The sequence below is a fragment of the Brachyistius frenatus genome, unplaced genomic scaffold, assembly GCF_029030835.1.
Source record: "Brachyistius frenatus isolate BFR_SWC_R1_liver_20210118 unplaced genomic scaffold, ASM2903083v1 Contig_200, whole genome shotgun sequence".
NCBI lineage: Eukaryota > Metazoa > Chordata > Actinopteri > Embiotocidae > Brachyistius > Brachyistius frenatus.
The window spans coordinates 353,761-368,484 of NW_027210799.1; the positions used below are offsets into that span (position 1 = coordinate 353,761).

The 14,724-nt window shown below is 43.4% G+C and overlaps 1 protein-coding gene across 4 annotated transcripts in view; it reads left to right on the forward strand.

The window, feature by feature from the left end:
* Positions 1–14,724, forward strand: part of gria4b (glutamate receptor, ionotropic, AMPA 4b) — a 107,459-nt gene that overhangs the window by 56,791 nt on the left and 35,944 nt on the right. For all 4 annotated transcript variants that reach the window (XM_069718840.1, XM_069718838.1, XM_069718837.1 and 1 more), the window contains exons 4-6: positions 7,638–7,822; positions 10,503–10,556; positions 11,270–11,428. In XM_069718840.1, the coding sequence (XP_069574941.1) occupies positions 7,638–7,822; positions 10,503–10,556; positions 11,270–11,428 (398 nt within the window). The remainder of the gene's footprint in view (positions 1–7,637; positions 7,823–10,502; positions 10,557–11,269; positions 11,429–14,724) is intronic.

Here is a 14,724-nt window from a genome sequence, read left to right on the forward strand (position 1 = left end):
GACGGATGTCTAAAACTCTGTTTGTGCATGTTGCCCTTTTAGTCTCATGTCTGCATTGTGTTCCTGTTACTGAAAGGAAGGGCTGTCAGTCTTTATAATGAGTTTAATCTCCTGATAAAATGATTTGTTATGAGAATATTCAGTGAGCATGTATTGTAGAAATTGCTCAAATGCACAGTCTGACCCAGAGCATACCCCCGTTGTCCTGTCAGTTAAATAGGAGTTTGTTTTTTATTGTTTGTCACAATGGAAAACAAAACCAGCCTGCTGTGATGAATTAATAATCTCAACATGAACCGTCTGAGAAGTGACTGAAAGAATTAGGCACGTACTTTCATGGATAAAGGCAAGGTCGCATGCTGACTCTGATGAATGTCGCTCCATCGCAGACTTTCAGGTCATCACTCACATCATTTGATATTGACTTGTGAACAGAGGCACAGTCAGACGACATGTTTCAAGGTTAAAATAAGCTTTTGTAATAAAGCGAAAAGCAGATGGGACGGATCATGTAACAGAGTTAAACAAAATTAGACAAATCTGTTCAATTAGCCAAATACCATAAACAGTACATACTGCACTGCAGATGCAGCAGCTTCTTCTTTTTTTTTTTAATCAAACCTTTATTTTCAGTTTTCTTAAGAATTTAAAATATATGTTAAAACTTTTGAATCTTCTGATAACAAAGGTTTTCTTCCTATGCATGTTTGTAATTATTTAGGTCCATTCTTGTTCAAATGAATTAGAAAAGTATATATATATTTGCAGAGTTAACACGGAGTATTTTTGGTGTGAAAGTGAGAGCCCTACTGAGAGCTCTGTCCATGGTGCTGAAATCAGACGCCAATTTATTTCAACTGACTGATCGCAGATGTTTGGTGTCTCCCATCAGGGACGTGACTTGTACTATTAGCAGCTATGACTGTATGAAATATTATAATAGTCTGAGCTGGATGAGACTTTTGATTCCACGTTTACAGTTTTGTTCGTGACAATCTCCGGGATGTGTTTCATAACGTTACTAAAGTTGTATTTGGAGGCATCATTTTACTAGGAAATTTATTTTTTTCCCTTCATTCATAATGTAGTTTATTTAAACACATATTTATTATATATTCGTCCCAATCAGCTCTTTTTTTTTTTTCTTTATTTGTGACTTTTCCCCGTCTCATACTTTTGTGTCGTTCAGTTTCCTTCACTCGTTCATTTCCCCCTCTCGGCTTTAGCTGATTAGTTGAAATCTGTTTTGCTGCCTGGCACAGCATGAAATGAATTCTCTACACAAGCATTTTTCACAGTCCTTAAAATCACGAGGCCTTCTCTCTGCACCGGGCTGGAGAGGCAGAGTCACTGTGAGCTCAGGAACCGTCACTCAGACTCTCCAATTTATTTCTTGTGGATGAAGTATACTGCACACACTCAATGCAAGTGTGAATATGAGATTTCCAAACGTCAGATATGTCATTAGTCTCGTCTCTTTGTTGTGTGCATTTCCACGTCAGCGGTGGCTGGCTGTACGTGTCAGTGCTCGGTGTGCGCATGCGGGTGGTTTTCAGAAGGCTTTTGGGTGCAGGCTGCAGCACTCTGGCCTGAGGATTTTTTTTCACACACAGGACCCGGCATTCATCCAGTATTGACTATAATGTAGAATCAGCCCACGCATGGCTGAGCTCAGTCAATGAGCGCTAGGCTGATTCCCTGCATCAAAGCAGCACAGATACAAGAGCCTGAATGCTGGAGCACTGTGTGTGTGTGTGTGTGTGTGTGTGTGTGTGTGTGTGTGTGTGTGTGTGTGTGTGTGTGTGTGTGTGTGTGTGTGTGGTGAGAGCTGTTCCTCTTGTCTTTCCTAGATTTCCCATAAATATATATACACACACAAAGAGAGACAAAAATAATGAAAGGTAATACGGAAAGAATGGAATAAGAAACATAAAGAAGCCAGGACATGTTTCAGGGAGAATACGAATAGAGGCAAAGAGAGGAGAAAATAGAAGAGGGTTACATGTAATGTTTTTAGGGGGGGGGGGCAGAGGTATGGGGGGGGGGGGCAGGAAAAGAGGAAATAAAATGTAGAAATGGAAAGGAGAAGAAAGAGGAGTCAAGAGATTAGGAGAAGAAACAAGAGGAGAGGAAATGAAAGATTAGCAGAGGAAACGAGAACAGAGGAGATAAGAGCAGAAGAAAGGAGAGGAGGGGAAACCAAGAGGAAGGGAAGGAGGGATTAAGAGAGGACACTAAAGAATGCATGATGAGGGGAAACAGGGGTTTAGAGGAGAAAATGAAACGAAGGGAGGAGACCATCAGACCAAATGGGAGAGGAGAGGAGAGGAGAGGAGAGGAGAGGAGAGAGAGGAGAGGAGAGGAGAGGAGAGGAGAGGAATTAGAGGCAGAAAGGATATAAGAGGAAACAAGACCAAAGGAAAGAGAGGGAGTAAAAGAAAAGGAGAGGTGCAAAGACAAGAATGAAGGAAAACTACCAGAGGAAACGAGTGATGAGGAGAGAAGACAAAAAGGGGGAGAGGAAAGGAAGGAAACCAAAAGGACAGGAGAGGAAACAAGACCATGAAAGACAACGACAAAGGGATAAAGATGAAGGTGGAAACGGGGAGGGGACATAAAACGAGATGAAACTAGAGAGAAGGAGGAGACAGGAAACAACCTGAGAGCAAATGAGAACATGACAAATGAGGAGAGGACAAGTGAGACGAGGAACCAACGAGGAAGCAATGGAGGAAGTGAAGGAGCAGGAAATAAGATTTCTTCCTCCAGCAGATGGACTGGTCTCAGCAGGATGTACGGGCCGTGACGAAGAGCTCTTTTTAAGCCTTCTCCGCGGTGAGGAAGAGGTGACGGGAACACAGGAGGGTAAAGACAGAAAAACAAAGAAGAAATCATCTACATAATCCCAGATGTTCCTCTCACTTTCCACTCCGCACGCTGCAGCCGCCTCCGTCTAGTGTCCGGCTCCGCTCCAATCAGCGCAACATGCGTTAGCGTCAGTCGGCACACTGGCCCGCGGCCGTGTCTTTGAAGCTGACGCTGATTGCAGCTGGCTGCTGCTCCACATACAGCCCCGGGGCTACACATTTATCAGCTGGTAATCAGCTGGCCGTTTGCACGCTGCGCTCGCCCCGGCCCGGCCCGCCGCGGCAGCCTCCTGTCAGCGCGCTGAACACGCACACGTGGCACAACTGGACAGGAAAGGGATATCGTATCGTTAGGCGCTGTGCGAGTGACTCACTCCTGCTGGTGATTTGTACCTGGTGGGAGCGGCGAGAAAGATGGCTCCTGATGCTGATAGAGATTTAGCCGTGTCGTTCAGACTGCAATGAGGATCATAGGTGAGAAAGATCAACAGGGAATTTGAGCTGACCCAACCGTTGTCCTCCACTCCGAGTATGAGCCTCTACCCTCAGGCAGATGATTCAGACCCAAAGTTCAGACGCAATCGTTCCAAAATCTCTTTTTGTGCCCTTTTCAAGGGACGCTGTTGTTTTAAGTGTAATCCCAAATAGTGCAATATTATCATGCAATAGGAGCAATACCTAAAATGTTGAATTTTTTTTTTTTTTTTTTTTTTACTTTATGGCAAAATGTGAGACAGCCACACGTTCGTGCTGTCCAGGCGTGAAAGTTACACGTTTTCCTGTTGCGGACGAAAATGAAACCTACCGCATGCTTTGAGCCATGCGGGACGATGAGGTTCTCGTATTTTTGCAAAAACTTTAATTTTCCTGTAAATCACATGGTTCAAAGCATGAAGTCAGCTTCATTTTCACCCACGACAGGAAAAGGTGTAACTTTAATGGCTAGATAGCTCAAAGGGTGGAAATCTCACATTTTGCTGTAGTGGACGGGCGTGTCTATTTCACGCTTTGCCGTAATACCACGTTAGTCTGATGCTGCAGTGGTTTGATTGTAGTTAGGTTTTTTGTTTTTTTTACAGTCTCACACTGCAACTTTGCCAAACTCCACATTTATCCCTAATCTTTTTAAACCCTTTCTCTTGTGAAGCGTACTGTTAGAAAAATATGAACATTAAAGCATGAAGCACTGAGCCGCTCAGCCGAGCATTATTTTCCACAGTGAAGCTTTGAAATCCTCCCGGGGTTATAGTATAATAATAACATTTTAATTACACTTTTATTCGCAATGCTTTATTATAATACTAAAGCTAACAAGCTCTACCCTGCACTATAAGCACAGTGCTGCTGACTGGTGCCATAAAAGCTGCCGGTGCCGTCATCAATTCAGCTGAAAAAAAAAAAAATCCATCCTTGTCAAAAATAACAAATGTGCAAGGAGTAAATCTGCCATTAGAGTAAAACCACGCAGGCCCTGCAGCTGTAACTTTAACCAGCCGAAGGTAAAATGTAGGATACAGGATACAAAACGATGGCTGCACACCGGAGTAATGACAAACTACGGTGTCACAGTCATACACACTAACAATGAGCCACAACAGCTGCTCATTTGTAGCTCAAACAGCTTTAGTCAATAACAGCAAAAGAAGCTGCAGGGAGTGTTTTTAGCCTCCTCTGTGCTCCCCACCCTGCACAGTCTGTCCTTTTTATTATGTTTTATTTGTCAGGGAACATGGAGGGAAACCTTCCTCTCGAGCAATAAGAACAGACTCTTTGATTCAGATTTAGCCACCGGCATTGTACCAGTGGTGCAGTCCCTGGGGGGGGGAGAGGGGGGGGGACACAAACAGCACAAAGTAAATGTTAAGGTAAGGAAATAGAGTCCAGCAGCATGAATATCGACTCATGAAATATTGATTTTAGCATTCGGAAACTAACATCAGTCATTGCAGAGGAGATGTCACGTAGAGTGTAACTTGTCTCATGATGTTGTTTATTCCACTTCTGGATGAAAAATACAGGAAACAGATTTATTCATTTGACATTCAGTGTCTGAGTTTTTCTGTCACAACTGGTTGTTGTGTTTGTTTTTTTAATTTTAAACTGTGGCTCTGATGCTGTATAAGTTCAAGTTAATACATTATGACATACATTCTACTGATTTTGGTCCCCACAATATCACAAACTTAAAAACCTTCATGCATTATTTTGTGTATTAATAATTCATGAAATCATCAGGAAGTAAAAGTCTTTCGTTCATGATCTCATGCATGAACAACACATGAATTAAAGCATTAACTAACAATTAATTAACAGTTAACTAATAGTTAAATAACATTTATTAAAGTTGTTCATGTTAACTAAGGTGCTAATTAATGCCTGATTTGATAGTAATTAAGGGTGTTATTAGTAAATACAGTAATAAACCTTAACTACCCGTAGATTTCATGAGATATTAATACTTGAAGTAATGCATTAATTTATGAAAACTCATGTACCATTACTGTAAAGTGCTGCCACTTTATGATTTTGTCAAACCTCAGATGTGAAATTCATCTCTTCCTCTTTGAAGAAGAGCAGTTGAGAAGTTGTTCATTTAGTCCTGTATTATTCTGTCAGTTATGAGGTGTGATGATAGACATTTTTATATAATTTTCAAAGATAGTAAAATGATATTCTTCATAAATCTCTCCCAAACGCCCCACGCTGACACGCTGACGTCTTGTGAAGTGAAGAGCTCAACAAAGCAGATTTAGATTTTCCTGTTTCCAACACGCCGCCTCATTTGTCTTCTGCTGCGACTGAAAATGATGTCGTCCCTTTTGGGGTCCGACTTTCCAGCAGCCAAAATGTCATGAAGCAGTTTCTCCCTCAGGACGAACTGAGGACGCTCTGACATGATACACGCATGTGACTGTGTGCGTGTGCGTGTGTGTGTGTGTGTGTTTGTGTGTTGCCTCGACCGGCGGTCCCTCCCGGCATCGACATCCCCTCTAATGGGGAGCATGGAGCCGGGGAGGGGATGGAGGAGGTGGAGAGGGAGCCGTGGTTGCCAGAGCACAGGTTAATCCACTAATTGGGAGCAAAGGGAGACGGGTTGCCAGATTGTGATGGCCACCAGGAGGGGCCGTTTAAGGGGGACATCTGTTCCTGCTGGAGAACAGCCGCCCTCACAGCTCCCCAGTTTCCTCTCTGACACTCATCTTCTTTATACACAAACCTGACGGCGATGCCCCCCCTCTCCCCTCCTCCTCTCGAGTCTTATCCAACTTATGGAGATGAGCCTGTTACCCCCCCCCCCTCCTCAACTAGACGAAAAGCCAGGATCTTCTTGGAATAGGATAAAAGCTGGAAGAAGAGCTCGCCTCAGTTTTTTCTTTTAGGCGGTGGAACGAGGTTGTCTTGCCAGCGACGTCGGGCCAACGAGCGGCTAGTTTGGGATTCAAACCAGCAATTATGCGCAATATGTTTTATCACTTCACACGGTCTCAGCCTGGAAGATCTCCGCTGCGGTTTCTTCAGTAAACGGATTCAGGAGCGGCAATTAAGAAAGCACAGATAGGACAACGTTTTCAGCAAATTCCAATCTAGAGCCACATCTGCGCGAAAACAGACAAACACGAGATACATGCAGTGTTTTCTTCCTCTTTCAACTGACTACAGAAAATGATGAAGGCCATGCAGGTCATGTAAGATACATTTCTGATCTCTGTCTCATGCAATATGCAGCTGGTGACAGTAACGAGCCCACAAACCCAACGAAGCACCTGCAGAAGGTCGCGGAGAGGAGAGCGCTCGCCAGCAAAACGCAGCTCCTGAAATATTTAAAATTGAGTTTTACAAATGTTTTATGGGGTAGAAAATGCATTCAACACATTTTCGAGGCCTCGAGGAGACGCACGGTGTGTTTTGGTGATAAATACTGAATGAAAGCGATGTGCCCTGTTTGTGAGAAAAATCCTTAAAGAAAACTTTTACAAACATTTCTGCAACTTAGAGAGGTAAAAAAAAAAAATAATAAAAAACTTGTTTGTTGGCCTGTGGCTTCACTCTCTGCAAAACTTTGTGGATATCTTCCAGGTTGTATTTTAGGAAATCATCCAAACTAACCAAACAAAATACGACGAAATGTCAGATACAAACTTTGTCGGACAAGATTCTGCAAAACCCGGTTTAATATCTTATATTTGAAAATATCTTTCTCCCTATAATATGTACAGATTGTTATGCATACAGTTAGTGAAAGGAGTATCTACGGCTATGCAACTAAATCCTTTGGTCAAGGTTAGAAAAAAAACTAGTACACCTTTTCTACAACACTCTACTTCCTGCATTGACCCTGAATGTATATTGTGAGTTGTCCAATATTTATATATATATTCTATTAAAATTGTGACTCAGCATAACATGAAGTTTCTATCATCAACTCAAAGTAAATGACACAAAAACACCTGCTTATGTAGAGTACAGTCGCCGAAAACTTCCAACCTTGCAAAGAATATTGTTTCTACTTTGACCTGAGCCTCCGACCTTTGACCTCTACAGACGCGCATCAACCAGCCCAGACTGAGTCGCAAAAATACCCTTTGACGCAGACAGAAAGTCGTCTCAACTCCGTGAAAGAAACTCATTGCTAACGTATCAATGAAAGCAAATGATTTTTAAATTGATGATTAGCATGTGAATGACGATAAAACATAAGCGTGTTGCTAAGTTTCCTTTCACTTCCTTCCCTACCTGACGTGTCTCGTCCCGTGTGTCTGTCTGCGTCAGGTTACGCCATCCTGCAGGCCATCATGGAGAAAGCGGGACAGAACAACTGGCAGGTCAGCGCCATCTGCGTGGAAAACTTCAACGACGCCAGCTACCGGCGACTGCTGGAGGATCTGGACCGGAGACAGGAGAAGAAGTTCGTCATCGACCTGGAGGCCGAGAGGCTGCAGAACATGCTGGAGCAGGTGATGCAGTCGTGACATCACAGTTTAGTTTACGTCGTTCGACCGAAACAAGACGTGTCATCTTTGTCCTTTAGAGGATCCTGCTGTTGACTTAAATCAACCGTTGGAAAAGTTGGTACTGAAGTCGTACTAATAACTACTTTAATAAAACACTTTTTTTTTGTTGATTTCAACTTCAGACATTTCAAAAGTGGCAGTAAAAATGTAATTTCTTATATTACAGCTGTCATTTAAATAGACTTTATTAATCTGACACTACAGATGAAATGAAAGTACATTATTTTTTACAAATAGAAAGTTTTGGAAACAAGTCATTCTGCAGACTTTTCTCTACTAGAATCTCATTCCTTTAATAAAATACAAAATAAGATGTTTAGGTGTTTTCTGTACTTTGGTTGCACACAGAAAGATTCTCCGACAACTATTTAATAGGTGATGTTGGAGCGAGTGTACCTCAAAATCAGAAGTTCTTTGTATTTGTAGCTTTAGATCTGCAGAATCACCTCCGCGGTAAAAAAAAAAAGATTTCTCGTTGTCTGAAATGCAACGACAGGATCCCAGAAACAAGAGTTCATCCTTTTCGGTTGCACGTTGTTAGTGTAACTCCTTTTGTGAACGTGGATGTGCTAATTAGAAAGTTGTGAACTCTAAAACAGTCTGTTCTGATCTCCAGCGGTGTAACTTGGCATGAGCACACTCAGAATGTGATGTACGCCTTCCTCCTCCTCCTCCTCCTCCTCCTCCTCCTCCTCCTGCTGCCCGTCTTCATCCCATCATACCTCCATCTTTTCTTTCCCCGGGGCAACTGGTGTCTCTGTAATTGTTCAATTATTCAGTAAATCTCCACTCTGACATCTGTCATAGTTCTAACAATTTACTTTGCAGATGTGTGTGTGTGTGTGTGTGTGTGTGTGTGTGTGTGTGTGTGTGTGTGTGTGTGTGCAGATCATCTCCCACCTTTGTGCTGCAGTGGTCAGACTTCCTGCCAGACACACAAACAGGGAATTTCTTTTTTTTTTCTTTTTTTTTTTTTCCCCATTCCAGCTCTCAACCTGTTCAGATTTAGATCTTTTAAAAGAAACCGTTACGATGCAGGATTTAAATACGTAACTGGGCTCCATTAGCTGCTTATCAGCGGCTCGGTCAGTAGATGTCGAAGCATTAAAAGAACCAGATGTTACTTTGAACGCCGGAGCGAGAGATGTGAGGAAGAAGCAGACCTGCTTGGTTTACAGATGGGAGTGTAATTTTCTGGCTGCAGATTGTACAGACTGTGCCATAGCTGCAAAAACTAACAAGAGGCAGAAGGCTTTATTAGCTCAAAGTTAAAACTAACGAAGTCCAACTGCTGTCATAATATCACGGAGAGGAACCACGAAGAAGAAGTCAGACATGCATCTGTTTACATTAATGAGTCGGCAGCTTTACGCGTCGGTTTCATGTCGAAGTCGCAATGTGACTCGCTCAGATTGGTGACAGCCCGGTTAAAGATCTGAATTTAATATGATGACATTAACATTGAGGCTGCAGCAGCACAAGCTTAAATATCAGTAAAATGAATAAAGATAGTTTAAAAATGGTTTTCCAGTCAGGGAAAGTCAGAGGATTTGATCATTTTTTGGGCCAAAGTCTTGGACTATCAGGGCATTTTGTTTCCTTTTTTGTTAAAATTTGAGTTGCAATTTATCAAAATGTAATATTTTCCCTGTAGTCCTTTTTTAATTACGGTATCTCACGTGTTTCCCGTGTTGCCCGAGTTGTTTTATCCCCTTTATGTTCCACAAAAAATGCAAGAAAATGACAACTTTGAAAACTTTAACTACAAAACGATGAATTCAAACACTGGGTGATAAAAAAAATAGACGACAGAAAACCTAAATGTAAAGTTTGTAAAGCATGCTGGCTTCTTAATCTGTAAAAATACATTCTTTTAAAACTAATACCTCTTTTAAAGATGCTTTTAAAATGTACTTTCCAGTTATTGCTACTGATTCAAGCTACTTTCAGCTGAGGAAATAGTGCCTCTGGTTTATTTTTCGGGCTTTCTGTGATGTTGAACGGATGCGACTCTCCTACAGCTCCTTGTTGTAATTCCTCCGAAAGTAATGGCTTCATTTTTATATTTAATGTTGAATATTGCAGGTGTGAGTGGAAGCTTAGGTCTTGACAGCAGTGAATCTGTTGAGGATTTGATCCCAATCTAAACTTCTCTCAGATCCAAAGCCTGTTTTTTTTTCCATCTTAATTCCCGCCCTTATTACCTGCATGTCCGCTGGGATTTCCCAGCAGATGTCAGCTTTCAAAATTAGTTTTTATCACCAGGATGCAGCTCTGTGGTCGAATACACCTGTGTGTGTGTGTGTGTGTGTGTGTGTGTGTGTGTGTGCGTGCGTGTGTGTGTGTGTGCGCGCGCGTGTGCGTGCGTGCGAGTGTTGCGTGCGAGTGTCGTGGAGGACCGTCATGTCTCTGAAAGCGTGAAGTGTTTATTTCCTCAGTGAGATGCTGACATGGCTGCCCGTTCGTTTGTTTCGATGGTCCATCTTCTCCGCATTAAAGCCGATGGAGCAGCGGTGTCAACACGCATGCACTCGCCTGTCACATGCATCATTTCATGTAATTAACGTATGCTATGCTCTAATCCAGTCAGATTAACGTTGAGCTCTGCTCCGCCTCCTCGCAGATTGTGAGCGTCGGGAAACATGTCAAAGGCTACCATTACATCATGGCCAATCTGGTGAGGACGCTTCTTCTTCTTCCTCTTCTTTTTCTTCCTCCTCATCTTCTTCTTCCTCCTCTTCCTCTTCTTCTTCCTCCTCTTCTTCTTCCTCCTCTTCCTCTTCTTCTTCTTCTTCTTCCTGCTCTTCTTCTTCTTCCTCCTCTTCTTTCTCCTCCTCTTCTTCTTCTTCTTCCTCTTCTTCTTCCTCTTCCTCTTCTTCTTCTTCTTCCTCCTCTTCCTCCTCTTCTTCTTCTTCTTCTTCTTCCTGTTCTTCTTCTTCTTCTTCTTCTTCTTCTTCTTCTTCTTCTTCTTCTTCTTCTTCTTCTTCTTCTTCTTCTTCTTCTTCTTCCTCCTCTTCCTCCTCTTCTTCTTCTTCTTACCTCCTGGATTTCTGTCCCACTCACCAACAGAGTGCTTCTGCACAGACTGCTGGGATGTTTATCATCCTCTGATAGACTTCCAGGAATGTGATGCGTAGTAGGATGCTCCTGGATTACGGCCAACCTGTATTTTTTTTACTTCCTCTTACAACAGTAAATAAATCAAAACCTCTGTATTTTATTGGTAGTGTGTTGTTATTGGCTAATAAAATTAAATCAATACCTCCCACACTAGTTAAGGTCTGCCTTCATCATCCTTCCCGACTCTTCCCTGTTTCTGTCTTGTGATGGATTCATGATCGCCCGTGACCTCTCTTTCTCTCTCTCTCCCCCCACCTGTTGCCCCTCAAGGGTTTTAAAGACATCAACCTGGAGCGCTTCATGCACGGCGGAGCCAACGTGACGGGCTTCCAGCTGGTCGACTTCAGCAACCCCATGGTCATCAAGCTGATGCAGCGCTGGAATAAGCTGGATCAGAGGGAATACCCGGGCTCGGACGCCCCACCCAAGGTAGGCGGTGTCGCAATCAGGTAGAATCAAATCAGCAGTGCAACACAGCGCGTCTCTTATTGTGAGGATGCAGGGAGAAAATTCTTCCAGTCATGTTGTTTCTAAATCAAATCCAAAAAGCAAAATGAAACCTGAAGGTGTGTGTTCAGAGGCCAGCTCACCGATCTTCGGGTGTTAGATTTCGTGTGGGTTTCAAATGTCTGCAAATTGATTTTCAAACTGAAGTGAAATGAAATGAAAACCAACAATCACCTGGAAGGAGGGAAATGTATCTGAAGCTGACGTTGGGTACTTGAAGAATATTGTGCAATAAATCAGTTGTTATTTAGAGGTAATTCAATTTAATTCGGTTTTATTTATGTCGCGCCAACTCACAGCACAAGAGGATATTTCACGAGCACAATAACGTCTTAATTAAGATAATTAAGGACATGAGTGCAAAGCAGCAGCAGAGTACAGAGACCAAAGTAAACAAGTAAAACGATATAAAAAAAAGAAGAACGAAATCCATCCGATAGCACGAACGTATAAAGACGGCGTCACCATCAGCAGTCTGTTCCTCCACCGCTGTATCGTGCAGCGATGTGACAGACTGACCCACTTTAAATTCATTTTCAGCCACACAGATTGCTGATGACACTGGGGCAAGAAGGCAGCCCGCCATGGTGGTTATAGCGAACCTCCTCCTCTTCCTCCTCCTCCTCCTCCTCTTCCTCCTCCTGGCAAATCTGTGTGACCAACAAAGGTTTCTATTTTAAAAAGCAGATGCAGCGGAGTGGAAGTGGTGTGAGTCAAGCAGCTCGTGTGTGTGTGTGTGTGTGTGTGTGTGTGTGTGTGTGTGTGTGTGTGTGTGTGTGTGTGTGTGTGTGTGTGTGTGTGTGTGTGTGTGTGTGTGTGTGTGTGTGTGTGTGTGTGTGTGTGTCGGATGGGTCTGGGTGGTTCAAATTAAAAGTTTACACCACAGGGTGATATCACATGAGACTAGTAGTGTGTGTGTGTGTGTGTGTGTGTGTGGTTGTGTGTTATCTGTGTGTGTTCCTGCCCACTCCATTTCTTGATAAATCGCTCTCCCTCTCCTGGAAATCCACTCAGCCTAAGTTGACTCTGCTCCCCACTAAGTTTGTCCACAGACCTGAGTCGCAGGTTTCTTTCTGCTCATATATTTAGCTCTACGGCGAGTTTAGGTTTCCGTCTTTACTCCCTCCACAAAGACAAATGTTATTCTTGGTGTCGAAAAGTTCCCAGGAGTCACTGTGCCACTCAGCCGTTCCTGGACGAGATATTCGACTTCATTTGCATGTCGTATTATCGCACAGGCGTCTATTTTAACCTGCAACAACGAGGACAGAGAGCTGGACGTTAGTTGCAGAGACTTGGTTAATTGAATATCCTGCAGATCAGAGGGTGAGGTCATTAATAAATACTAATCAGTCACCTCACTGGCTCCTCCGAAGCAGCTGTCACTGAGAAGCATGACAACAACACCCCCAACAAGCAGAAACAGGTTCTCCATAAAAATCATATTTATTTGCGCAACATCTGGACGGTGCAGACCGGCACGGCACACAGATCTCAAATCTGCAGCCAGAGGCAGATGGTTTGGGGTTTTTAACTGTTAATTAGGACGGCGATGATAGAAACGAGTAGTGAAAGAAGCAGTTTTATATGATTGCGGGACACCAACTCATTGGCATTAAACCTTCTGATGCCAGTGTAAATACATTTATACGAGGTGGATCAGTGTTATTCTGTTGTTTGTGTTTGTTCCAACGGTTTTATCATCCCGCCGGCGCACCGAGTGCTCCGTGCGGGGCGCCGAAGATTCAAAGTGAGATTAAGGTCAGGAAAATATCAAAACTGGGGGAATGTGGCTTGTGATGTGCCACTAAAATGACTCCCACAATCTGTATCTGTAGGTGAATCACATCTGACCATGGGCCGTTTGTTCTGTCACTCATTGTGATCTGATCTCGGGATGCTAGCTGGACATGGTAACCTTGACAACAAACGTCAAGGGAAATAAAGTCATGTCAAGTCATAAAGGCATCTTTCGGCACTTTTCCAGCGACTGCTATCGAGGCTAACCTTTTATTTTACTATATGAAAGCCATCAGAGCCAGTGAAGAGGCCTGTTAGCACCAATGCTAGCCCAGCTACTCCCTCACATGCACATAGCGGCCCAGTGAGAGTCCTCTGAAGCTTTTTGATCAGCGTAAGACAGCAGGAAGATGTGGAGTTCAGTGACCTGTCGATATGTAGTGGATAGATTATTTTTTTTGACTGTTGCGTTTACACCTGGTTGGATCCAATCGCAAGAGAGTCCAGCTCCAGATTTCAACCCCTCATAGCATCACTTCTCTTCATCTAGGCTGGTTAGACACCTCTGACTTACCAGCAGATCTGATTTATTCAGGTTATTTAAATTGGTCTGTTGTCATGGACAAAAAGAAATATCTAAAGTATATAGCTGTAAGAAAAAAAAAGAAAAAAACTTTTCCAGCATTAGCAGTGAGGATTAAGATGTGCAGAAGTAGAGACTGTCAGCGAGTTCATCCCACACCTTGATTTGTTCGTGTGTGTGTGTGTGTGTGTGTGTGTGTGTGTGTGTGTGTGTGTGTGTGTGTGTGTGTGTGTGTGTGTGTGTGTGTGTGTGTGTGTGTGTGTGTGTGTGTGTGTGTGTGTGTGTGTGTGTGTGTGTGTGTGTGTGTGTGTGTGTGTGTGTGTGTGACATTGGGCGGCTTGTCAGAGAGTAACGGGGGAGATGGAGAGCAGCAGTCTCCGTAGAGAGTCATAATGTCACAGTGAGCAGTGGGCTAATGAATAGGATTCACCCCCGGCCGGAGGCAAAGTTAATGGACTCCTGCTAGCCGGGATAATTAACGCCAGGCTGCTACCCTGTTGGACAAAACACCCGCCTTTCCCCCCTTTTTTCTTTTTTCTCTCCATCGTTTCGCCTTTTCGTCACTCGCTCAATTAGTTTTGTGCCGCGCCAGAGGTGAGTTTTTAGGGAAATGTATGGCTCATGAGGGAGGGATTTCTGTGTAGACCCAAATAATCAGATTCAACGCGGAGTCTTCAGGTCAGAGATAGATTAGGGGGGGAATCGGGAGGCTTACGCTGTGGGGAATGTGCTCTCCGCCTTCTCTCCCTCTCCTCCTTTCCATTTTCCTGAAAAAATAATGAGCAGAGTGAAGCTGCTGCCTCTCCGCCGTCACCGTGCCCCGCTCGGCCCCTGCAGAAACTCGTACGCAGATTGTTTTTAAAGAGATCTGACCGGCAAATATTGCAGAACATTT